This window comes from Apis mellifera, linkage group LG1, assembly GCF_003254395.2.
Source record: "Apis mellifera strain DH4 linkage group LG1, Amel_HAv3.1, whole genome shotgun sequence".
In the NCBI taxonomy this organism is placed as follows: Eukaryota; Metazoa; Arthropoda; class Insecta; order Hymenoptera; family Apidae; genus Apis; species Apis mellifera.
In genome coordinates this window covers 2448381-2475129 of record NC_037638.1, presented here as the reverse complement: position 1 = coordinate 2475129, position 26749 = coordinate 2448381, and the positions used below count along the sequence as shown (strand labels likewise).

The following is a 26749-nucleotide window of genomic DNA, read 5'->3' as shown; positions in this document are numbered from 1 at the left end:
TATATATACACTACTCACACGATTATACTTACAACAATTCAGTTTAATACTTACTATTCAGAAGTATCTATATTCCATATCTTAATGTGCGTAATTGTTTAACGTTTTCTTTTTAAAATATGAATGACAACAGATAATTTTATATGCTAATTATTATAAAAGTTATTTATTATTTAAAGAATTATATATATTCATAAAAACTCACAATGAATTGAATTTTATAATTATGAGATAAGTTATTTAAATGTCAATAATTAAAGAATGGATGTTACGGATAATGCTGATGGATCTTTAGATCCTCGCATACAGGTAATTAATTATATTTGAAAAATCATTTTTTCTTCATGTTCATTCTTTTATTGTTAAGAGATGTTTTTTTTAAGAAAAATAGGTTACAGACAAGATAAAGCTTATTATAGGTTATATACGTAAATAACCCATTACTAAATACAATAGTAATGTCTAATACAGACTGGTACCGTGTTCCACTTTACTTTCACTTCATTTTCGTTGTATAAAAATTCTATATATATTAGTTAATTATAAATTATTATTTTAATAATATATATTTTTAATTGTTTATTTCATATCTATTTTTGAAAACAATGTATTATATGTATTTGTGTACTTTTTTATGCTCAATGTTAATATGTAATTAATATTATATATGCATGTTAATGTTAATAGTTAATAAAATAATAATAATAATAATAATGAAAGTACTAAAAAAAAATAGTAGAGATTATTATATAGCAATTTAAAAAAATTGAATTACAAAAAACTAAAAAAACAAATTTATTCATTTTTTTACCATGATATTTATTTTTGCTATTAAGCAAAAAACTATTAATAAAAATAATAGAAAAAAATAAATTATTAATTATAAAAATAATATTTTATTTATTTTTAAATATTTATTATAAGAATAATATAATACAAAAAAAATTTCAATAATTAAAAGTATTTTTATAAAATTAAGTTTAAAATATATTTTAATAGCAACTATAATTCTCTCAAATACAGATTATTTAAAATAAATAATATTAAATAATAAAAAATTATAATTATATTTAAATAATATATAATAAAATTATTATTTAAATGTAAATGAATGTTCTTATTAATATATAATTTTATTATAGTCTTATATATATATATATATTTTATTTATATTTTTAATCACATATAAAAATATAAAATTTTTGAATTATCAAAATTTAAAAATATATATTGAAAAATATTGAAAAGAATTAATATTATTATAAACATTAATTATTTTTTTACATGTTTTTCATTATCATTTTTATTATCATTGTATTGATATCAAATATTTTATAAAATTATTTAATATAAATCATTTTAAATTTTGTTTTTAAATATCTAATGAATTCAACATTTTTAGATTGAATTGGAAAATTTAAATGATGCAACAGATGATATAAATAAACTTGAAACTGAATTAGATGTAAGTTATGTATTTTTTATGTATTTTTTTTACATTACATAATATATATATGTATATGTATAATGAATATTGAATTAATACTTTAATATAAAACGTTAAATAAATAATTATAACTTATAAAATTAATACAAAATATAACATTTATTATATAGGAAGCTCATACTGCTTTTAGACAATTATTATCTGAAACCACTAAAAGATTAAAAGAAATATTAAATAAGGTAGGAAATAGTTATGTTGAAAAAGCAAGATGTTATTATGAAGCACTTGAAGTAGCACGTCAAGCTCAGGTGAGATATTAAAAATATTTGTTAAATTTTGAAAAATAATTAATTGAAATCTTATTTTTAATAGATATAATGTCATGTATAATATCATTATAGGTAAAATGTCAACAACAAGCTCAACTATTTCAAAGAGCAAGTGAAATTCATGCAGCAGCAAAAGAAACTGTAGCATTAGCTGAAAGTAGATTTATGTCACATCAACATGAATGGAATTTTGATCAAGCTTGGCAGGATATGCTAAATCATGCAACTCTTAAAGTAAATTATTAAATTGTAAATTGTAAAGTTACTAAATTGATATATAAATTATTATATATTAAAATATATAATAAGAAATGATATAATGATGAATATAATAAAATAAATATGATAAGTAAAATAAGTAGAAAATAAAAATTAATTAGTTTCATTAGTATCATAATTATATCATAGGTTATGGATGCTGAAAATCAAAAAGCAGAATGTGGTAGAGAACATTATAGAAGAGCAGTATTATTTAATGATGCTGAAAAAAAACTATTACAATTAGAAGAAAAACATCATCGTTCCATAATAAAAGCACGACCATATTTTGAAGTTAAAGCACAATGCGATCAGATGTTAGCAACTCAAAAAGAACGAGTTGAATGTTTACAAAAAGCAATACAAGATGCAAAATCTAATTATGCCACAAGTCTCCGTAGATTAGAAGAAATTAGTAATCAAATACATCAACAGCGTCAGGATTATGGTACATGTACTGCTTAATATTATTTTAATCAATAATTTCATATAAATCTTATAATTTTAGATTAAAATTATACATATATTAATTATATCTGTTAAATAATTATATTTGTTATACTTTTAGCTTTCATAGCTAATGGACCACGAGAACCAGGTGTTGGTGCAGAATTAGTTAGTCCACAAAAGACTTCAAATTATGACATAGAATTTAATCAATCAAATAGCAATAGAACAAAGGATATTATGAATAATCAAATGAAATATAATAGAATACAAGATTATGATGTTAGTAAAAGCTTTGTAATCTTTCTTATAATAAAAGATAATATACTTAAAAATATCAATTTTAATTAATTAATCAATTTATCAATTTGTTATGTTGCAGAATTCTTGTCAATTACAAGAAGATATAGAATATCTTGGAAAAAGATCAGTTGATGGAAGTGAAGCAATATCTTCTCAATGGGAGTTAGAACTAGAAGCTAATTTAGAAAATTTAAATAATTTATCTCTTGAGAATTCTGTACTTGATCATGATAGTAAAAATGAAAGTACCAATTTACATTTTTATAATGAAGAGAATTCAAAATCAAATAAGTTTTTAGAAAAATTAAATTATAAATTTTCACAAGATAAAGATCATTCTATTCAAAATTTAAAGCAATCAAAAAATCTGTTTAAAACTTTGAAAAGTCCATTTGTAAATAAATCTTTAATGACATATTTTGAAGAACCAAGTAAGGATACGTTAAACGATTCAAAATTAAATAAACATAAAACTAATATAAAAGATAGTAAATCAAAATCATTAAATAGTAGTCCTATGAAAATAAATATATTTAATTTAAGCTCGAAATTTATGGAAAAGAACATACATCAGAGAATAGCAAAATATGTGCCAAATAATGTTTTCAATTTTGGTTTTAGTAATAATAAATCTCAAAGTAATAGCGATCTTAATCTATCTTCAAATCTTAATACCAATTTTATAGAAAAGTATCAAAGTTTTGATAATATTATAGATGAGAAGACTGAGAATTTCAAAGATAATGTTACAAATTTAAAGTATATACAATCGTTTATAGTAAAAGAAGTCAATGATAATGGCCTAAATGTTGCAACAAAATTGCAAAATGCACAATTAATCAATTCTAATACCGTAAATTTACAATTAAAAAGGGATATAATATCAAAAAAAAAATGGTTTAGGTCTAATTCTATACAATTCTTACCATCTAATGTTAATTCATCACCAATAAAATCAGCTATATATTTACTAAACGAACAATCTTTAAATAGAAATTTATCTTATTCTAGTAAATATTCTATTTCAAAATTATCAGAAAAACAATCAATTATTAATGAATTACCATTATTATCATTATTTAAAAAAGATAATTTATTGGCCACTAAAAGTATTAGTATGATTAATTTAAGTGAAAAAAAGAATTTTATATCATGGGATGATTTACATTTAAATAATATAAAAACTTTAAGTTCAGAAATGTTATCAAATTTAAAAGATAGTTCATTTTCTAACTTTATAAGTTAAAAATATAATCAAATTAAATAAATGTGATATATTTCATAATTTTTTAATAAGTTTAAACATAATTAAAATATATTATTTTTCGTTTTAATTTATATAAAAAGCTTAATAATATCGAATGATCATAAATTTTATTTGACAAGTTATATGTGTATAGGATGTTCTTTTGGAAACATTCAACATCGATATCTCGAAAATCATATATTTTCGGGGAAAGGGTTGAATTTTCAAGATATCTATGTTGAAAGTTATTCAAATGAATACCCAATAAAGTAAGTATAAATATAAATTATTTATTAAAGAGAAATAAAAAAAAAATTAAATAATTATATTATGTTAATGTAAAACATGAATCTCATGCATTTTAACTACAATTGATTTAAAAATTGTATAATATGTTTTTATATATGTACATATAAGAAATGAAGTTATGTCAAAAAAATTATATATTTATGATAATATTTTTTTGTAACAAATACATTATTTGTACTTGTATTCAATTATGCATTAAATTATTTTTCATTATTGTTTCATTATGTTTAAAATTATATTATTAATTATATATACTTTTTTTATTCAATTGTATATATTATTAATTTTCATATTATAATAAATATTATATTATTTTTTTTAAATTTCTTTCTCATTATAATAATAAAATTTTGTTAAAGAATTTATTTAATTTATTTATATTATTAACTTTATTGTTATTACATTATTATATTTGCAATGTTATTATAATACTGAAAAAAATCTATTAAAATATCTATAAATTTCCGAAAAAATTTTTACAGATATTTAATTTTGCTAATATTACTATTTATATCATTAACTTTAAAAAATTCTGTATATTGATATTCTAAGTTGAATCATGCAATATTATATATATCAAAAGAATTAAAATTTATATTGAAAAAAGCCTTTGTTAATTATATTTCCAAAAATATGATACAAAATAAATACAATTATTACATATATATTAAATGTTTATTGCAAATTAACATTTACTTTAATGATAATTTTGTATTTTAATTATGTATTTTTGAAAAAGACTACAAACAATTATTAATAAAAATAATAAATAAGGTTTATTTTATGCATATAAGATATATTTATTAGTTTATATATAATATATATTCTGTATTATGTTTTTAATCATATTTACAAATATGTCAAATTATCAACGATCAATGGGTTATTAGCTATGAACATAAAAATCAATACATATAAATGTAATTAACAGTGAAACAAAGATAGATTTATATCTTAATGCCGAATTTTTAAATAGAGACATTTACATAAACATTACATGAAATATAACATTAATTTATTAATTTTTTGCACATACATAATAAAATTACAGATGATATAAATAAAATAATATATTTAATAAATTTTAATTAATATATTAATAATTAATAAATAATTTAATAAATTAAATAATTAATAAATTATTAAATAATTAATAAATAATTTATTAATATATTAATAAATTTCTTATCTCTCATATTTATTATCATATATAAATTTCAAATCTAATCGTTGAACTATTCTTTTGATAAAATTTTGAAAAGAGAAGATTTAGAATAATAAAAGTTTAAATAAAATTTTATAAATAGACATAATAATATAAATATAGATAAAAATAGAAAAAACGATAATAATCTAAACATCGAAAAATACGCTTTTTTCAAAGCCTAGTTCTCAAATATTTGAAGGTATCGAAAAGTGACAAAAAAAATAGATGTCAAAATGGTTTTTCAAATGTAATAAGCAAATCATACGTATCGCAGTTTATCTCGTCAATGTACGTGAAACGTTTTTAAGTAATAAATTGTAGCGAATTAAAAACACAAAAACTTTAATAGACATTTTATATACACATTCAAGTTATCTATTTATTCGAAAATATTATTGAAACTATTATATTATTTTTAAACTTATTAAAATCAAGAGAATTGAAAAATATTCATATTTAAAAATAATTATTGTGAATACGATATTGAAGGCATATTTGGCTAATACTTTCTAATCTGGTAATTATCTAAATTTTTCATTGTAAAAATCTGTCATCATTTTAAATTATGTACATATTACACATAAAGATAGAATTAAAAATAATAATTATTCTATAAATAATTATTTTATCTTAATTTTTCTAGTCATATATTTGCTAAAATTTTAAAAATTATCATTGCTTCATATACATATATTGAAAAAATATAATTTATGAAATATATTTATTTTAATATTATAAAAAATAAAAATTATTTTAAGGAAATATTAAAAAAAAATAAAAAATTGAAATTAATAAAACTTATAATAATATTCGTTACGTTTTACAGTAACAAGAAGTGCGTTATTACATACAATAGACAAACATTTAGAGAGTTGTTCAAAGTGATATACGAGCTGACCCGAGAATCCAAAGAAAAGAAAATGGATAAAGAAAATCACCGAGTTAACAAAGCAAACTGCAATTCGATAAAGAATCAGAACGAGGCACGTGATTTAGTATTCAAGGGAGACGAGATTCAAAATTGTGAATAAATAGATTGATCCATTTTAATTTTTTACCATCAATATTCTATTTTAAGGAATAATTTAAATTATTTTATCGTATATTTATATTTAAAATATATAATAAATTTTTTTACATATTTCAAAAAAACCTTTTTTTTATAAAATAATATTTATTATTTACATAATAGAGTTCATAATTTATTTAAATAAAATTACGCTATAATATCGAGAAATTGGAAATAAATTGAAAATATATTTAGATTAAAATTTAATTTCTTTGAAGTATATGGATTTTTTGTTATATTTAAAGAATAAATTTGAAAATAATTTAAGATATAATTAGCTTAACGTAAATCGCAATCCATTAAAGAGAGATTATATTTTGAGTAATATTTTTATTGTGATAGGCAGATAAAATCCAAACTAAAAATTATAACTTACAATGATTATATGTAATAGTAGCATGAAAGAATTTTTTCAGCGTGCAGAACTGAAAGAACAAAATGATGAAAAGAAGATACAAGAAAACAAAAATTTTAGAAGCGGAACGACCAAGGAGAAAGAAATAAAATGCGAAGAAGATATGAAAGAAGATGAAGAATTACTGATACCACATGGGAATACGATGTTTGGACTCTGTGCTATTTGTCATCTCGCTCTTGGAAATATAAATTCTAATTTTAGTCAATATATTCCTTGTTCAAAGGGTCATGCTGTGTGTCAACGTTGTATTCAACACTTTGCGCTTCAATCAGGTTAATTAACATAATCTTTTCAAATTAATAAAATAATTATCATTAGTATACAAAGACATCTAAAACGGGAATATGATTATGAATATCTCATGTTTTTGATAATAAAAATAAAGTTTTTGATAATCTGACATTAATCATTTTTTTTTATAGAAGAAATAAAAAGAGCAATTTTGTTTTTTGTTTTTTTTTTTTAATTTTTTTAATTTAACTTTCATTATTTTCGTGAATGTTTTCAAATGAATACTATGATTTATAATTAATGGTTATTCAAAGTTAATTACGATAAAAAAATATTAATTTAAAAAAGTTTTCATTGATCAATGTTATATCATTCTTATAATTATTTTATGTATAAGAATCGTTAAATAATATTATTTAAATGATATACAATAACATATATTTAAACTTCATTATTGTACAACTTAAAATTCATATCTAAAAATATTGTTATTATTTTAGATATATATATCATCGAACAAAATACGGATTTGTAATATTCATTTTATGAATATTACAGTATAAAAATGAAAAAAAATGATATGATTATCATTTATGATTTTGCAATAACGAACGATATTAATCTGTTTAATTAATCTATTAATAATGTTTAATTATTTTTTAAAAATAACTTATTTCTCATTTTAATTGACTTCAAATAATTTTGAATAGTCATCAATATTAAATCATTATATTCATCACATTAACTATAACATTGAAAATATTGTCAGAACATATCATTCCATTAAAAAGAAATAAAGTTGATAGAAATAAAAATTATATATTGCAGATCCTGGCTGTATTCTTTGTCATGCACAGTATCAACAATCAAATATAAATTTATCGCGAGAAAGTAATGTTAGTTTGAATTCAATATACACGCATCTAAAGAGAATGCAAATTCCACGACAACAATTGGAATATTATTCGAAGCATCATCAACATTTACAGCAATACATCCCTATTGACATTGAGCAATCATATAACAAGTCTTGGAATCAAAATTATCCATGTGCAACACAAAATATTGAAAGAAATACATTAGGATATTACAATGATTATTTTGAAGAGATATCTGATTATGATCAAATTAAAGAACAAAATAACATGCGCGAACAACGAAACAAAAATTGTGACAAACAGAGACGACAAAGTTATTGTAATTTATTTAAAAAAGGAAATACAGAGTCATATATGTCTGAAGCAAAAGTTAGCGGACAAATTAGCGCAGAATGTTCTCGAAGACCGATTCGCTGTCCACGAATTGATTGTGCCATAAATGTAGCTTTTTCAGCGTTAACTCATCATTTCATTTTTGATCATCCAGAAGTACCTATCCTGAATGTAGAGCCAGGTATTAAAAGTACACTCATCGTCAGTTTTAGTGCCCTATCTTCCAATTCTAGTAGATGTCTGGCTCTCCTTTTAGTTTCCGGTAAACTCTCGTGAGTATAAATAAATATATTTCATTTAATATAATATTCAAAATTTAATGTTATTATTATAGAAATAAATCTTTTTCATTCAAATATAAAATAAATAAATAAAAATGAATGTTAAGTATTTGTATATTTAAAAAAATCATTATCACTATTAACAATATAGAAAAAATAATTTAGAAAAGAATTGAAGAATAATATATTTTTTAACTATCATTTTATTGTATTTATATTGAAATGACTTCTATAATTTATGTATATATTTATATATTATTTTGAAATTTTGAATTAATTTTTTAATTTCCAATTAAAATTTTTATTCTTTTCAAATAAATTTTTTTTATTGTTAATAGTAATAAAAAGATATATCAAGATTTTAGATATATAAAAAGACATGTAATATTTTAAAAATGCAATCAATTTAATATTAAATTTTTACACTAAGAGAACCTGTTGCGAGATTGTTTAATGGTAGTCAAATCAACCCAAAATATCGAAATCGTTTACCATTACCAGTATTAGCTGCTCGGCTACATTGTACAGATCAATGCATACCTAATGACAAGATTAATAAAAAGAAAAATTTTCGTGAGAAAGATATAATTATCGCTTGGGTTGCTGGGCTGGATATTGGAAATACAAACAAACTTTTATGTAGTATTCAGGTATATTATATAATTTTGCTAACAAACAAATATTTAGTTAAACAAATGATTAATATCTATGTACATAATAAATGATACGCATATTCGACTACTTTCATAACAGGCTGTAGACAAGATTGATAATGAAGGCTTACGTTGCCTAACATATACAGGTCCAGTGAATTCATTAAGAACTGCTCAATGTCCTCAAGACATTTTTTCAACAGGTGATTGCATAGTTCTGCACGAAGGTCTTCTCAGTCACATTACATCAGATTGTGCTACACTCAATGTCAATGTTACTGTGCATTAAATATATTACAAATGTGATATATTAAATTAAATTTCAATATTAATTAAAATGTCTATTAAAGGCAGGAATAATACTTACATAGAAAAAATCATACTTTTGATGTATATCCAAATTTTGGGTATCGTTTAGTGTAATACTATGTAATAGTATATTATTATTTGAATATATATATAAAATGTTAGAGAAAAGTATGTTTGATATGTTATAAACTCGTCATAGCAGGAGGCCGAGCATACGCTTTTGGAATAAATCCATATTTACGAGTTTTAGGCGCGTATGCCCACAACCAACCATCTACAGTTTGATTTCCTAAATCCGCATATATCCAGTCAGCTCTTCTCACAGATAAATCATCTGGCGCCTGCGCCTTATAATCGTAAAGTACTACTAATTCCGTGCCATTTGTCTCATCTCGAAAATCTCGTAAACCTTTTTGTTGTAATGACTCATTTCCCGATATATTGTTATTTCCTTTTCCTTGAAATGAAATAATATTTAAATATATTATTATAATATGAATATTATAAATATAATAATAAATAATTAAATAAATATTTAAATATATTAAAATTAATCAGATTTAAATATAGAAATTAAAATTTTATGTTATATCAAATAATGTTAAATAATTAAATTTGAATTAAAATTTTTCTGTTTTATTAATTTTAATTTCTACTAAAAAAAATAAAACCAACCTAAAGCATGTGTTTCTGTAGATGTAGTAGCTACAGTAGTAGTGGTAGTGGTTGTAGTAGTTGTAGTTGCATATGAATGGAGAACATGTCCTGGATAGACAAATCCTGATGGTACAAATCCTTCATTACCATCACAATGTCTTAGTACCCAAAACCAATCAGGATCATCTCGATTGAGTACAGTTACAAATTCACCTCTTTCTACACTAACATCATTTTCATCTCTAGCCACAAAAGTATAAAGTACAATGTACCTTCCAGCTGATGGATCCTATAATATATGTGATATATTATATGATGTAATATTTGTTTAAAATTATTATAAAAATTATATTTTGTTGTATTTCTAGTATCTTTTATTATATGATACATACATATATATATAATATATATAAATATGTATATAATTTGTAATATATATAATAAAATATTATTATGTAATTAAGTTAAAAATTATTATATAGATATATTAATAAATAAATTATTTTTATTTAAATATATAAAATAAAAATATTTATACATGTACCTTAAAAAAAGGATGTACATCTGGCTGAGAAGATATAGTTTGAATAGAATTTTGAGACTGTGTAATGTTAGATCTATTAACATTTACATCAGCAGTGGTAATATTACGAGTATAACTTTCACAGTCTGATGCTGATCCAGTATCAGTTTGTTGTGCATCTACTGTTTGTGAACGACCTGTACCGGTAAAATCACAATCAGTTTCATTAGATCTTGGCAATTTTTTTTTTACATTGTTAAGAGTAGCAAGTGTTAATTCAGCAAGCTGAGACGTATAAGGTGCACAATATGAATGTGGAACAAAACCTTCCATACGTGTATCAGCTGCTATTACGTATACCCAATCATTCTCTCTATATAAAACATTTACAACCTAAAACATGTAAAAAAAAACAAAACAAAATAATACTGATGAAGATGCAATATATTCAATATAAAAAAGGAAATTAAAGTTAAACTTATATTTATGAACATAAAGCAAATATGAGAAATAAATATTATATTAAAATTAAATTATTATATAAAATTATATAAAATTAAAATAAATATATATTATATATAATATAAATAATATATTTTATATATATATATTTTAATCTTATTTAAAAAATATATAATACAAAAAAATTGCTAACCTGACCCCGTTTTACTTGAAGTTCATCATCAACACATGGTGTAAAATCATGAACAATAACCATTTTACTATCTGGTGATAGACCATTTTCTTTTTCTATACCTACTCTAACTAATGTTTCAATACTAGCACTTCCTGTTATACGACCAGGAGGTAATGGTACTTTTGTTCCCAAACCAAGACCTGTGCCTCCTGTTCCAGTACAATCTTTCTCCAAATTGAAATTATGTACTCCAGCTAAAACATAAATTTAAAATTTTATTGTTCAAAAATTTTATTTTTAAAAATGAGAAAAAGAATTATAAAATATATAAAAAAATTATAATATAATAATATATTAAAAAATTATTATAAATTTATTAATTAAGTATAGTTAATATATTACTATATATATATATAACTATTATTTATTAATATTTTATTAATATTATTTCTCAATAGTTTTATCTATATTTTTATAATATTTAATATATACAAAAAAGATATAGAACTATAAAAATATATTATAAATAATACATATATTACAATCATATTAGATGTAATTTAAAATATATAATATATTATATGTGTACATATTTATATAATTTTTGATATAAATTTTTTAAATTTGAAAGTTTTTCTTTTATTCAATTTAATATTTTATTACTTACGTTTCTTTTTCTTTCCTCGTCGTATACGAACCGGACACAAAAAAGCCATTCTGATTTTTTTAAAGCTAAGCAAAATTACATTTCCAGAACATGAATCGTTAAGATTGCTGAAATATTACTAGAGCAACGCATAATAAGCAGAGGCATATTAAACATCCTAAAAATTATGAAATCTTCTCATACCTTAAAATTAAAATTAATATTTAATACATTTTAATATTTACAAGTATGAATATATATACAATAAGGACATAACGGTAAAATCTCGAAGCAGAAATCCAATTAGTCCTTCGTTCTCCTGAAGGATTTTTGATGAAACTGAAATATAGATATTTGTAGTCGTAAATGCAACAGGTAGACGGCGCTTCAGCTATATTCTATAACAGTATGTCAAATGAAAACATTCACTTATAAATGTACATGTACATATTATTAAAAATATATATTTTTATAAAGAAGTTAAAAAAAAGAAAATTATAGTTATAATTATAATTTACATTATTACTAACAAATTATTTAAATAATGTTAATAATGATTTGAAAATATAAATATTTATTGTTTACACTCAATGGATTATTATGGATTATTAAATACATAAAAATATTATTTGGTAAATGCATTTCAAATTAATATATGTGTATATAATTATATATATATATATATAGTTGCATTTATTATTAAATTTATGATGCCATATTAAATAAAAATATATTTTTTTTTAGTATAAAATTTAGTATAAAATTTTATATTAAATTATTGCAATATTTATTTTTGTACAATTAAAAATTTTAATAATATATATTTTTTAGTTTAATACATTTTATTAGATAATCATATTATTTATATTTAACATTAAAAATTAAATAATTTGCTATTCAATTTTTTTTACCAATATTTAAAAACAATAAAAAATTTAAATTAATTTTTATCATTTTGATTATTAAGTATATAAAAATATATAATAAATTTTTAAGTAAAATAGGTAATATTTAATACTGCAGTTTTTCATATTAAAAAACTAAAAACTAAAAAATAAAATAATCATATAAATAATAATAACTTTTCCAAAATTTATCTGCAATTTTCTAAAATAAATTTCCATAATAAATAATTCATAAATGATATCATATAATTAATTAAAATATTCATGAAAAAAAATTGTTTTAATATTTTTTAGATAATTATATAGAAATATATGAATAAATTAAATAATGAATAAATTAAAAAAAAAAAATCAAAGCATTAACATGAAAAAATTTTATTTAATCGAAACGTCGTTTATTATCTCAATTAATATAAATGACGATAATAGCCTTATCTATAACAATTTCGCTTCATATACATTTAACAATGAGTATTTTTTTTTTTTGGAAAATAATTATATGTACATTTACCCTACAATTATGCCAAAAATCAGATCACTACTGGATCTACTTTATATCCATCATTAAATATCGATTCATAAGAATATGGAATTCGTCGTTCGAATACAGAAATTCGATTATACAAAATTCAGAATAACGTTAAAGTGATTAGAAAATTGTATAACGTTAAATGGTTCTAAATCGCTTTTTTTTTATCAGTAGATAATATTATTCAAAAGTTCAACGCTATATAAGTACGTCATCAGGGACATGGTCTTACATATAGTAAAGATTTTGATAGTAAAACATTTTCGAAAGTCTTATAGTTAAGAAAATTTAGAATATTGGAAAAGACATCCATATATTCTTTCTTTTTAATTTTTTCCTTTGATGTAAAATATATAAAATTCAAATGAAACATTAAATTTTGTACTTTCATATTGCACTTCTTTTATGTATTTAATTTCTTAAAAATATTTATTAATTATGTAGTATACGAAACACATTTATTCTAAATCTATTATGTCATCTATTGAAGAGTAAGAATAAGTTAAGAAAATAAACTATTGATAGAACATGCACCCGAGATAATTTACACCCGGAATCTCGGACATTTTACTAGCATAATACATACCACGTCCCCATACAAATACAAAATTTTTTCATATTATTATTAATTCAATAATAATTAAAATAATCGATAGTTTTTAATTATTATTTATCTCATTGATGAAACAAATCTATCATGATATCAAAATCAATTTTGAAATAAAATATTCTATTATATTTGAAAAAGTGTGCACCTACTTATATATTTTATCAAGATCAATAAACACACTAAATAGTTATTATTATTAAGTTCACCCATTAAGCAATATTTTACGCATACTCTATTTTATAAATATCACGTATAAGATTGTTTAATTCTATGAAATCATTTGCAGCGAATATAATATTTTATTGCGTTTGAATATTTTATATAATGAACGCTTTATTTATATCACTCAATAGTTTATTTTCTTGAATTCCGATTCATGGATAAAGACAAAACAAGATATTGAAACTCGTTCGATTAATATTTCATACTTCTATGTCTAATGTGAGCACAGAATTCTATTATAGCCTAATATTTGAAATGAAAATCGAACAAGTTTTGAAAATATTAATGCATTAATATACGCATATTGAATACAATATCGCATAAAATATTGAGCGTATGCGTAGAATAATGCAATAATTATTCTAACGACTATTCGCGCACGCGTTTCATTTTTTAAAATTGAACTAAATATATCATAACAATAACGATATTTCTTATTTATGAATACTCTGATAACATCTCATTTTTATAAATCACCCTAATCAATTAAGAGCCAATTGGCAGAATAATATTTATTCGAACGAACGAAATCCACATTAACGCGTTGCGTATCGTGCATAAATGTTAATAAAGTCAGGCGTCGCATATTATGTATTTATTTGTAATTTCCCATTTTAACTTAAAATACATCACCCACACACACACAATTCAAAATTAAAATAATCTTTAGTCATGGCAGTTACATGATCTTATCGAAACTTTATATACGCAGATCTCAAATATATGCAAAAAAAACTAAATTGTATGCAATTTATACGTGTACTATTTACCACATATTCTAAATACCCATAATAAACTGAGTATATGAAAATCATAAATTATTATATTGTTCACCTTAGGTGGGATGCTTATATTATTACAACAATACGATGTAACATACATGTCATATATATTGACCAAGTGTTATATGGAGTATAATAATGAATGTATTTATCCTACATAATCAATTATATTATACACCTTTATCAATTTTTTCTCTAACAGATTGCTTTGAAAATTTATGATTTACTTGTATTTAAAAAGCGAGCGATATGAATAATAAAATTGAAAATGGAAATATTTTACGCCTTGTGCTTTATGATACAAGAATTACTGGCACTCTTATTATGTTAGAAAAATGTATGTGATACGAGATCTTAGAAACAGTCTCGAAATATGTGTATACGTATATTTTAAATACACAACTGTATAATTAATATTTTCTTGCTACGTCATATGTAAATATGTTTAAGATTTATATTATATTGTTCTAATATATACTTGATACAAAAAGCTTTTAAAGCTTATAAAACAACCTTTCTATATTTAATTTTTTCAATATTTTATATGTTCGAAATATTTAACTATAAATTTAAAAAAAACAAATTTACATTTTATATACGATACGAATAACTATATCTTGAATTTTTTAAATTTCGATTCAAATTTAAGAATTTATAATTATGCATATTTGCATAATTCAAATTATGCAAATATTAAAAATTTTGAATTATGTGAAACAAATAAGAAGACGATGAAAAAAATTTAAGAAAATAAAGGAATACACAAACGTTTAAGAAAAAATTAATAAGATTAAAAAATATGTGTTGAAAACATATATAAATATATATATTTTTTATATCTTTATATTTCATACTCATGTTCTTTCATGCTTAGATGTCTAATATATATCTAGGTATATCTCTAAATCAGTATTGGTTTTTTTAAGGATATTTGGAAAAAAGTGTTGCTTCTATTATTGCATATACATGCCACTACAATGAGCAGAAATAAAAATAACATTTAATAAAAATCACTTGTGCTTATAATTTCATTTTAGAGACAGAATTTTCTATAAATATTAATTATATTTTCTTCATACAAATTAATTTTTGATCATGTAAAAATATTTTTAATAAATCACATTTAATTTTCCAAAACCCATAGGGTCAAAATTTTTAAATTTTATATATAACTAAAATGATATGTAGATACAATGTCACAAATAAATATTCATACAAAAAAAAAAAGAAGTGAACATAATCACATGATTTCATGTATTTTTTCTTTTTTATAACAATATTCGTTTTCATCTAACAATTCATAATGTAATGAATTTATATTTAAGAATTTAAAATTAATTTCGTATTATGATAACGAAAAATATTCAACGTATAAAAAAATTAATAATCTTCCATATAAATTAAATTTCAATGATTTATTATAATATTATTTAAATATAATTTAATGATTTTGAAATATATAAATAATTAACGTATTTTATTTTTAATCACTCAAATTAAGTTTATTAGCGAAAAATAAAATTTCATTATTTAACGCTATAAAGATCATAATTAAAATATAATCGAGATTTCTGATATTATGGTGTAATACGAACTGCTGAAATACACCTAGATTTCTGTTTAGAACATTCCTAATATAATAATATAGCACCTAAAGATTTTTTGTACTTTAGCAATATTTTGCATGATAATATTATCAATATAAACATACATCTATGATACTTGGATCATATTTACATTATGCAATCATAATTATAAAAAAAGTAAATGGAAAGCAATCTAATCTCTTATTTTCTGATCGCTGTTCAATTTAGCAATTAAACAAATGATCATAAAAATCTTTGTGATGTGCATATTTAATATACACAAAAACTTATTTAAAAACCATTAAGTATAGTTATTAAATGGCATGATAAATTTTAATTAACTTATGTTATTTTTCTATATATTACAATATCTACATTCGATTTTAATTAAAATCGTCATAATCGAAATATGGTTACAATAAAAATTTCAAATTAATGATTACAACGTTAAAGGCTTTCTATTTATCACATAACCTAAACAGTTTTTATTTATTTAGAATTTATCATTATCATTATAGCTATTACTAAATTTAATGCATGCTTATCTGATAAAAGATGAGCATTGCAAAAAATTGCTGAGCAGTTTTGTATTAAATAATTTAAAAAACTCTAATCACTAATTTTATTCTTTACTAACAGCTAGAACAACAGGTTCAGACTCTTTATTATTTGATGGCAATATAGCTTCTGTTTCTTCACTACCTTCTGTGCTATCTGCTGCACTTGCTGCATTCACTGGTTCCTCCTTTTTATCACCATCATTAGATGATTGTATTTGTTGCATTTGCAATTGATTACGTAATCGTAATATTTCGCGTGCGTCTGAACGTCGATGGCGTCGTAATTGTGCATTTTCTGAAACTATACGCCGTGCTAACTCCAGAACATCTTGTGGTACTTCCAAGGCTAACAATCTTTCTTCTAAATCTATTGCTGCTGTTCCTTCAGAATCAGAATCACTTTCTAGCGAAGAAGTTCCAATTTCAGCCAAAGGTGGTTCTATATTTATCGTAGAAGATGTTACAGCAGCACTACTTTCTTCTTCTTCACCAATTTCTTGTTTAGGTTTATGAGGCAGTTCTTTTTGATTATTTCCAGACTCATAAGAAGGGAATGCAGAATATACGCCAATACTAGATCCAGAACTAGGAGATGTTTTCTCAGATTTGACACTATCTGATAAAATTTCTTTCTTCTCATTAGAACTTGATGAATGTTGATTATAACGTTTATGTTCATGATGATGTCGCCGCTGATGATGAGCAGATGGTGGAAGTACTACAGGCACAGATGGTGCAGGTATAGGTGCTAAGGCTACATTTGGTTGAAAATGTGGTTCAAAACGTTTACATTCAGAGAGAGGAACCACATGTTCTGGATGTTGTAGTACAGGTGGACCACGACTAAGATATGCAGGCACTAATGATGAACTGTTTACAAAAAGTAATAGACATATATAAAATGTCAATAAATAAAGAAAAATTTTGTTTATAAATCTAAATGTATTTAGTATACTTACTTATCTTTATGCTTGCATGTATTTGTGGTATTCCATGGTCTAAAAGCTGATGCTCCTCTAGCTGCTAATTCAAAAACTGCCCATGACATTTGTAGATATGGATCAGTTGCATTAGCTACTTGTGATACAGGATGATATATGCCTAAGCCATTTCCATTATAAATTGCAGGGCAATCTTCTCTTCCTATATCTTTCTTAATTCGTTTTAATTTTTCTGAATCATGCTGCAGAAAAAAGTTTTTTATTTATTTTTATTTTATTTTTCAATACATAAATATTATAATAATAATATTATGGAATTATACATATTAATTTATGTTTAATGTATAAAACTTTTATTTTTTTCAATTATATTATTTACTTATATTATTTGTAAATTTTTAATTATCAATAAATAATCCATAAAAAATATAGAAAATTTTTTTAATAGTTTTATATAAAAATAATATGAGAATACCTCTGATTTTCGCTTGGAACTCAATCTAAGATGTTTTTCTTTCAATTCTCGAAATAAAGTAAGTGATTTATTATAGTGTTCTTGATCTCGTGAAAGTAATAGATATGATCGCCAATTCGCAGAATCAAAGCCCCAATGACAGGTACGATTTTCAAGAGATCTGTGAGCATGTCTAACGAAACGTTGAGGTGAGAATTGACATCCACATTCAATGCATTCTATGCACACTGAATCATCGGATTCAAATAAATTTGGATCAAAAATGCCTTTACATTTTCCAAAACACTCATGATACACTTTAAATTTGACAATAGATTCTTCATCATTATCATTTTTAGTGCACACTTTCTTTTCAATATTATCTTGGGTTTGACCAATTTGAGAAGGATCACATGATTCTGTCCGTAAAAGTAAAGCACTGACAAGTCTTTCAGCATCTGTTTGAGTGATAAGGCCACAGGAAGGAGCATTACGCGGCAGAATTCCTGAATGCTTAAGTTCCTCTAACTGATCTCGCGTACATCGTGAGCAATAAATTTGTAATTCATCGCAAACTTGATTAATTTGATGAAGGGAAAATTCTTGCAAGACCGTATTTAATATTTGTGGTAAACATAACCTCCTTTCGCCTCCTACAACAAAACATGATATTCTTTCGCCTTCTAAAATTGTTTCACATCTTTCGGAACAACTTTGGTCAGATGCCGTTAAGATAGGTATTTGAAATTCTAATTCTCTCTTTTCGCAAATGTTTTTCGATCGTTCCAATTGCGGATCTTCATCTGAATCTTCCAGCGGTTGATCCGTTCTGCGGATTTTACAAGGCCTGATGGGTGCTATAGATGAATTATTATCCTTTTCAGGATCTTTTATTGAAATCTGCTCTGATACTGAATCAATGGCACAATTACTCGACCGGTTTGAAGGAGAGTAACAAGGTGTTTGTTCTTGTAATAGACTTTTGCAGTCCATACCAAGCAGGGCCGAACTCGGACCCTGTAAACTTTTCACAGCTGATAATTGATATGTCTTTAAGACGGTCTTCAATTGCGGGCTATACGATTGATTGTTCGTATTGCCGGGTAATAATGTCTCCATTATTTTTATGGTATATGAAAAGAGTCAAGAGAATAAAACAGATTCGATCGTTGTATGAAATTTTCGAGACAACTTGTGACATACTACGCTATTTTGTACAATTCATAATACAGATGTATTTACATCCACAATATAAGAAACTTACACTTAATTGTCACACTTAATTCGAAGTATTGTTCATTTAGCACATATTTCTGATTACAAGAGAAAAATAGCACTAAGTAAGGAAAAATATAAAGTGTTCATTTTAGTCAATGCGTTCTCTTTTAGCACGCGAATCGAGAGCAAGCTTAACCCGTTCATGTGTCTTTTTCTATGTCTATTCCCTTTGCTGTAATATTATATTCAACTCGACGATCTGACTATTATCCGCAATCTATTGTCCATTGCAATGTTGCTTCCATGTACATGATAATTCGTTCTTGAACGAGTTTATGCCACTTTGAATGAGTTTATATAATTAAGATATCTTATTCTTGTTTAATTTTCCATTTATCACACTTTATTCGTTTTCTTCGAAAATTCCTTACAAACACTTTGAACGAAACACGATTATTCGCGATTGCTTTTTCTTTCTCTACCTTTTGCTGATTTCATTTGCATATTTTTTTATCTTTCATGTTATTTTAATACGAGTTATATATTTCCTCAAATAATGCATATTCATTGTTTCGTGAATTTGGTTATCACTATTGTTCGTTTCTATCCTCACTGTCTTTGATATTATCGTTTCTATCGTCGCTACAATCGCTATCACGATCGCTACCGCGACCGCCATTCGACCGCCACCGCCACAGCTATTTCTACCACCACTGTCGCTGCCGCCGCCGTCACAGTCACCGCCACCGTCGTCGCCACTGTCACTACACTGTCGTCGTTACCGTCGTTCACTATGACGATCACCAACAATAAATCAATAACTATGTTATTAATGCTATTTGTTACAGTAATAAAATTGATAATACGTTCGATTGATGAATATTATCACCATGATGAGTGACACTGTTAGACAATGGATCGACTCAGTATGCCACGACCGAGTAATATTGATCGCACACGGAGTGAGAAATGAAGAACCACTCAAAAAGATATTATTTTTCATGGCATCATACGGTGTCAATTGCAAACAATGTCAAACCAATGTTAATTATATGCACTGCAATCATTCGTTGATGATACGTTAGTTCGATTCAATGTTAATGTTTATACTCGCACTTCTTATGACAAGACGTTCTCGTCGATTGCATGCGTGTATTCTCTATCCCTCCCTCACTCCCGCTCTCCTTCTTCCCACCCTCCTACAGTATGTCTTTTTTTGTGGTACAAATACTCCACCTTGCTTCTCTTTTTTTTTTTACACACCTATACACGTACACTATAACTGTACGCGTATGTAAACACAAGAAGATAGCATAAGACTCTTAAAGGAGTATACGCGTATCATTGTGTACTTTTATAACCATACAGAGCATTGTACTCTTAATTACATATAATTTTATATATGTATGCTTGTGTATATAATTGTCTTGAGCACTCATATTTTTGCTTAAACTACGTACAATTATCATAAACTTTACACGAATTCTGATACTCTTTCACAAGTATCATGTCGTCAAGCGAAGTTCACTATATTCCTTACTAACACCGCTTCTTCCACCAAGCCAGCATAACGCTCGGCCTCCTACCGTGCTGTGTGCCTACCACGTTAGCAGTTTCGTATCTATCGTACTTTCCTATCTATCAAACCAGTGTGTGATATATACATGTATATATGTATGCACGTTACAGATCAGCTCGGTTAATCGCGTTCGCTTCCAAAGGATGTGAAATGGTTCTGTCTGCGTATCTATGGGTTGTGGCATAGTATCGGTTGATCGGACGACAGCCGTGATGGCGGGGTGGCGACGGCTAAGTATTTAATCACGTGATCCCCCCCGTCAAAATAGCCTACATGTTACTACACCCACATGGACAGAAGTGCTTTTATTCCGCGTTCATTGTCAGGGCAAACTTAACACGTGTTGTACATATACATTACGATTTCATTATGTCAATAATAGTTTATTTTTTGTGTAAGAAAATAAAAGTTTCTTTATAACACAAATTTAATAAGTTTACATAAATCATATGTTTAAATAAAATAAAATTGTATTTTATATAAAATATATTGGTATAAATATTATTTTTTGTTAATATATGAAGAAATTCTTGAAACAATTATTTTAAGAAACGAAATATAGTTAGAGAAAATAACTTCTAGAAATCATTATATGAAATTTTACTAATAATTGTTTATTTTAAAATAGATATTAATATTTATTTGACCTTAAATTAAACATAATGTCAAAAATAATTTTTTTATTTATAATTTCAATAAACTTTTTTTATTTATGTCTAAAATCATTTATATAACATAAACAATTTTTTATTTATAAGTTTCTCATATATTTAAGTATTATAAAAAGTATACTTACAATATAGTAAAATTGTATCAAAATAGCAAATTAAATATACTTATAATAGATTTTTATATACACTTATTTTTAATATTCAAAATACTAATTTTTTTAAAATAAATTATATAATATAGATGAAAAAATATATATACATATATACATAAATTTATATATATATATATATATATATATATATATATATATATATATGTATTTTTTAAATTATATTCTAATATTTTTAAGAATTTTATTTCATTCTTATGATATCTTTTTTTTATTTTTTATTTATATACAAATCTTTCTAGTTTCTATATTTTTTATATTAACACTGTTTTTTCAAAACCATATAATACCACATAATACATGCTGATTTCTAGCATGTCGTTCAAAATAATAACCTGAATCTATGAAAGATAATAACAATTATTGTTCACTTAAATTCTACTTGAGTTTTTTTACTTTTTTAGATTTTTCTTTCTTCTTATATTTTTTTTTATTTTCTTTTATCATTTTTTTCTTTTTTCGTTCTTTATTTAACTTTTTCTTTTCTTTTTTTAATTTCTCATCTGAAGACTCATCAGAATCATCAGAATCAGAACTACTTGAAGAGGATGAAGATGATGTTATACTTGAACTAGAAGAAGAAGAATCTGGTGAAGAATGTGAAGCACTTTCACTTTTATGTTCTAATGTAGGTATTATAACAGGTTTTGGATGAGATTTTAAATGCTCTCTTAAATCATCAGTAAGACCACCTAAACCAATAGATGTGAAAAAATTTATCGCAAAACGAGTGTTTTTAGGATCATCTCTAGGAAATAATCCTTCGAATGCATGTTGTAATGTAATATCTTTCACTCGTTGATTAAGTTTAGATAATCCCATGTATTCAGAAAGTTCTTGAAATAAAATTTTAATAAATATTCTGTTAGAACTTGTTGTATCTTCTTCAGTTAATTTTATACAAGATAATACTTCCCACGATATAGAATCAGTAAATAATAAATGAGCAAAAAATTTTGATACATTTCGTAATTTATTTGTATCTAATCTATGTATTGTATGATATGAATCTTGAAAAATTTGCTCGAATGGTGTAACATATATCTTATTAATTGCGCAAAAACGGCCAGCTAACAATCCAAAAAATTTTTCATATGTTCTCATTTCTGCACAACAATCTAAGAACATATGACAAAGTTCAGTTTCCTGACCAGGTTTTAATTGCATTTTCATTAATTTATGTGCACATTCTTCGAAATCAAGCGAGGAATGTATAGTTAAATATATTGTACGTCTTAAAGCTGTTAAGTTTGTTTCAGTGTTATCTACAATTACACCTTCTTTCCCTTCTGTTGCAGCAGTACTACTATCTTCATCAGAACTTTCTTCTTCATCATCTTCTTCTTCATTTTCTGAATCACTAATATCTGAACCTAATATCTCTTTACTCAATTGTTTGTATTTATCTTCATTATTTATATATTCTCCATCAAATTTAAAAACATTCAATATATCTTGAGAATCAGTTGCTTCATCTAATGTTATTAAATGAGTAAATTGATTTTCTTCTTCCACAAGATCAAGTTCTTCTGCAACAGCTTCGTGGTCTTTAAATCCATCTTTTCGCACTTGAAACATTACTTCAATCATGTATTGAACTCGTTTATCTAATTGTCCTTCATGTAATATATTTCGTAACATTTCAAATATAGCTTCAATACCCTTTCTTGAAACTTCTGTCAATTTCATTCCACATTCTTTTAAAAATGCAATTGCAACTTCTACAGAATCATCTGTTGGTGTTTCCACTAACAAAGTTAAAATTTCTAATGCTACAATTTCATGAGCTACTCTTTGATTTACCAAGTGTGCTATAAATGTTCCAGAAGATATGCAAAGAGGTTTATCATTTCTTCTAAAACCACGTTTGAATTGTATTATAAGACGTTTCAATATTAATTCTCCAATATTTGGAAATTTAGAATTAATAATTGCTGTGAGAGCTGCATAAACAGACGTAAATGTAGGTGATGCTGCTTGTGCTTGTATGATAGATCTAGCAAGTAATCCTCTACCTCTAACAATATTTTCTTTTAAAAGTTCTCGAGTTATAAGTCCAATATTACTAACATTAACTTTATTAATGTAACCATGTATAGATTTTTTAAGAGCTTCCCATGCAATACGTTGATATGCAGCTCCTGATTTATCAGTTATTTCTGCCTGCATTAAACGTAATTTTGCAGGTGGTATATATGCACCACCTGTTCTTGATGTTAATAATTCAACAGTTCTATTTTGTCTTTCAATCGCATCAGAAGCATTTGTTTCTTTTTTATTTTCCATTTCTTTATTTGTAATTTTACTTTCTTCTGTTTTTTTTCTATTTTCCTTTTCATAATCTCTTGTTTTCTTTAATTTGTGTCGATCATGTGATTGTATTTCTTTACTAGATTCATCAAAATCATGATGTCTCTTATAAGAAAGGTCCTTTTTATTACTTCTATCATCATAATAATAACGATCACGATTGCGATCTCGATCTCGACTTCGATCACGGTTACGTTCACTATTTCGATCTCGATTATAATCTTCTCTAGAATGTCTATGATGTTCATAATTATCTTTGTCTCGAGTAGAACGCGATCTCTTCATTTTGTAACTGAAATTTGGAAATAATGACAATAAGACACTTTTAGAAAAATTAGAATAATAATTTTATAATTATTTTATAATTTAATAACTAAATAAAATATACTTACTTAATGATTTGAGATTACAGTTCAAGACACTATATAAAAATAACCTCACAAATTTTCTCAAATCAAGCACTCTTTCGTCTCCGATTAGATGTAATGTTATTCTGTAACTATATTGTCAGTTTTGTCAAAGAAATTCCCTATCATAGAGAAAGATGGCGTTACAAAACAATATACGTTTATTGCGACATCTATATTTCGTAAATTGTATCATCGAAAAGTAAAATTTTAAAAAGAAAGTATGAAAAAAAAAAGGAAGATAATAGCATTGAAATCTTCATGTGAAAGAAAATCTCATTATCTCATTTTCAAGAAAATGATTTTTTTTGTATTCTGCTGCTGCAAGAAAGATAATATAGTATAATATATACACAAATGTAAAAATTCTTTAATGAATTTAATAATGTATAATTTATGTATAACAAATTTAAATTAGATGTATTTATATATACGAATATTATAAGATATTTATCTCTAAGATATTTTATGATATTTGCGCTAAATATTTATTCATAATAAAAATATAGCTCTATGCAAACAAAATAAACTAAGTTTTTAAAATTTGCTTTTAATGATTTATCTAAATATCGATATGGTAGATTTCCCTGTTAACTTGATCATATATCATGATGGGATTAATAATTTTATCTATGGTAAATAAATATGGTAATAAAAATAATATAAAAATTACATAATGTAAAATAATATAAAATTATTAAAATAATGAAAATTAAATTTAACAGATTTTATTAACATTTTTAATCAATAGGTTAGGTAAAGAAGATAATAAAATTATAACAAATCAGTCTCTTGAGCTTAAATTAATATCGTTTCTAGAGTGCTATAAATTAAACACAAATATAGATAAGGAAAAAATAATAAGAGAAGAATGAAGATAGGATAAGAAATGACTAGCTAGCGTTATCTTTTAAATTTAGAGGTATTTTTGAAGATATAGAGGATAAAATAAAATAAGAATTGAAAGTCAACGCTATCTCTTGAGTGCTTTACTTTATTCTAGCTTTGGAAAGATATCAATAGTTTTCAAAAGATGGCGCCAACGGTAAATTTATATTCCATTTTATTCTTCTCTTACTTGTTCTTTTTTATATTCGTATTTCATTTGTGACATTTTAAAAATGATACTGATTTCATTTTTAATATATCTCTATCTTTCTTCCATTATTTATTTTCTTCAATGTCTAATTAATTTTATTTTCTTCGATTTAATTCAAGCAATATATATATATACATATAATAATATCCATATAAGATTAGTATAATATATAAATAAATTGGAACAATTTGAATAATATATTCTAAAATTTATAAATTTTTAAAAGTACAATTCTTCTAGATTTTAATTTAATTTTTAAAAAATCAAATATATAATATATATTGAACTTTGTAGTTACAATTTTACTTAAAAAATTTTAAAATCCAATTAATTGTCATTATTTAATATATTCGTCATAGATTTACACTTCAAATGATAATTCTGCAATTTAATGATTTTTCCGAATTTCATTTTTTCGTTTCCTTAAACAGAAATATAAACAAAGATTTTATCAATTACCGAATTAATCAGTTTCTCAAAATTAATTTAATCACGCAAAAATAATATTAAATAGAAATACTATAT

At 23.8% G+C, this 26749-nt stretch overlaps 4 protein-coding genes across 6 annotated transcripts; 2 read left to right on the top strand and 2 right to left on the bottom strand.

Moving 5' to 3' along the window:
• Window positions 1-58: 58 nt before the first annotated feature.
• Window positions 59-6457, top strand: LOC552162 (SH3 domain-binding protein 5 homolog). The gene is made up of 8 exons (XM_016917824.2): window positions 59-309; window positions 1403-1465; window positions 1618-1755; window positions 1849-2010; window positions 2185-2482; window positions 2603-2763; window positions 2864-3215; window positions 6373-6457. The coding sequence occupies exons 1-8, from the start codon at window positions 262-264 to the stop codon at window positions 6429-6431; spliced, it is 1281 nt and encodes a 426-aa protein (XP_016773313.1). The 5' UTR covers window positions 59-261; the 3' UTR covers window positions 6432-6457.
• On the top strand, window positions 6433-9729 carry LOC100578309. 3 transcript variants are annotated; one of them, XM_026446326.1, is made up of 5 exons: window positions 6433-6569; window positions 7091-7305; window positions 8093-8747; window positions 9187-9406; window positions 9510-9729. In XM_026446326.1, exons 2-5 carry the CDS (start codon window positions 7134-7136, stop codon window positions 9696-9698), a joined length of 1236 nt encoding a protein of 411 aa, XP_026302111.1. In that variant the 5' UTR covers window positions 6433-6569; window positions 7091-7133; the 3' UTR covers window positions 9699-9729. The 3 variants fall into 3 exon arrangements, with proteins under 3 accessions (XP_026302111.1, XP_026302110.1, XP_016773314.2); XM_026446325.1 differs by having other exon boundaries at window positions 6446-6569; window positions 7032-7305; XM_016917825.2 differs by lacking the exon at window positions 6433-6569 and having other exon boundaries at window positions 6857-7305.
• On the bottom strand, window positions 9390-21931 carry LOC551450. Its single transcript, XM_026446328.1, has 8 exons — window positions 18792-21931; window positions 18335-18558; window positions 17518-18245; window positions 11554-11789; window positions 10920-11291; window positions 10394-10664; window positions 9777-10175; window positions 9390-9687 (listed from the first exon to the last, which is right to left on the bottom strand). Exons 1-7 carry the CDS (start codon window positions 19887-19889, stop codon window positions 9901-9903), a joined length of 3204 nt encoding a protein of 1067 aa, XP_026302113.1. The 5' UTR covers window positions 19890-21931; the 3' UTR covers window positions 9390-9687; window positions 9777-9900.
• Window positions 21932-22622: 691 nt separating this feature from the next.
• LOC724331 (pre-mRNA-splicing factor CWC22 homolog) lies at window positions 22623-25228 on the bottom strand. The gene is made up of 2 exons (XM_026446324.1): window positions 25111-25228; window positions 22623-25010 (listed from the first exon to the last, which is right to left on the bottom strand). Exon 2 carries the CDS (start codon window positions 25001-25003, stop codon window positions 22787-22789), a length of 2217 nt encoding a protein of 738 aa, XP_026302109.1. The 5' UTR covers window positions 25004-25010; window positions 25111-25228; the 3' UTR covers window positions 22623-22786.
• Window positions 25229-26749: the final 1521 nt, after the last annotated feature.

Coding starts and splice junctions, on each gene's coding strand:
- LOC724331 (XM_026446324.1), bottom strand. CDS start 25,003: ATGAAGAGATCGCGTTCTACTCGAGACAAAGATAATTATGAACATCAT.
- LOC551450 (XM_026446328.1), bottom strand. CDS start 19,889: ATGGAGACATTATTACCCGGCAATACGAACAATCAATCGTATAGCCCG. Junction 11,292..11,553: donor TTCAAGTAAAACGGGGTCAG/GTTAGCAATTTT, acceptor TACATGTTTTAG/GTTGTAAATGTTTTATATAG. Junction 10,176..10,393: donor TACAGAAACACATGCTTTAG/GTTGGTTTTATT, acceptor TTTCATTTCAAG/GAAAAGGAAATAACAATATA.
- LOC552162 (XM_016917824.2), top strand. CDS start 262: ATGGATGTTACGGATAATGCTGATGGATCTTTAGATCCTCGCATACAG. Junction 1,756..1,848: donor AAGTAGCACGTCAAGCTCAG/GTGAGATATTAA, acceptor ATATCATTATAG/GTAAAATGTCAACAACAAGC. Junction 2,483..2,602: donor TCAACAGCGTCAGGATTATG/GTACATGTACTG, acceptor TTATACTTTTAG/CTTTCATAGCTAATGGACCA.
- LOC100578309 (XM_016917825.2), top strand. CDS start 6,993: ATGATTATATGTAATAGTAGCATGAAAGAATTTTTTCAGCGTGCAGAA. Junction 8,748..9,186: donor TTAGTTTCCGGTAAACTCTC/GTGAGTATAAAT, acceptor TTTTACACTAAG/AGAACCTGTTGCGAGATTGT. Junction 9,407..9,509: donor AACTTTTATGTAGTATTCAG/GTATATTATATA, acceptor CTTTCATAACAG/GCTGTAGACAAGATTGATAA.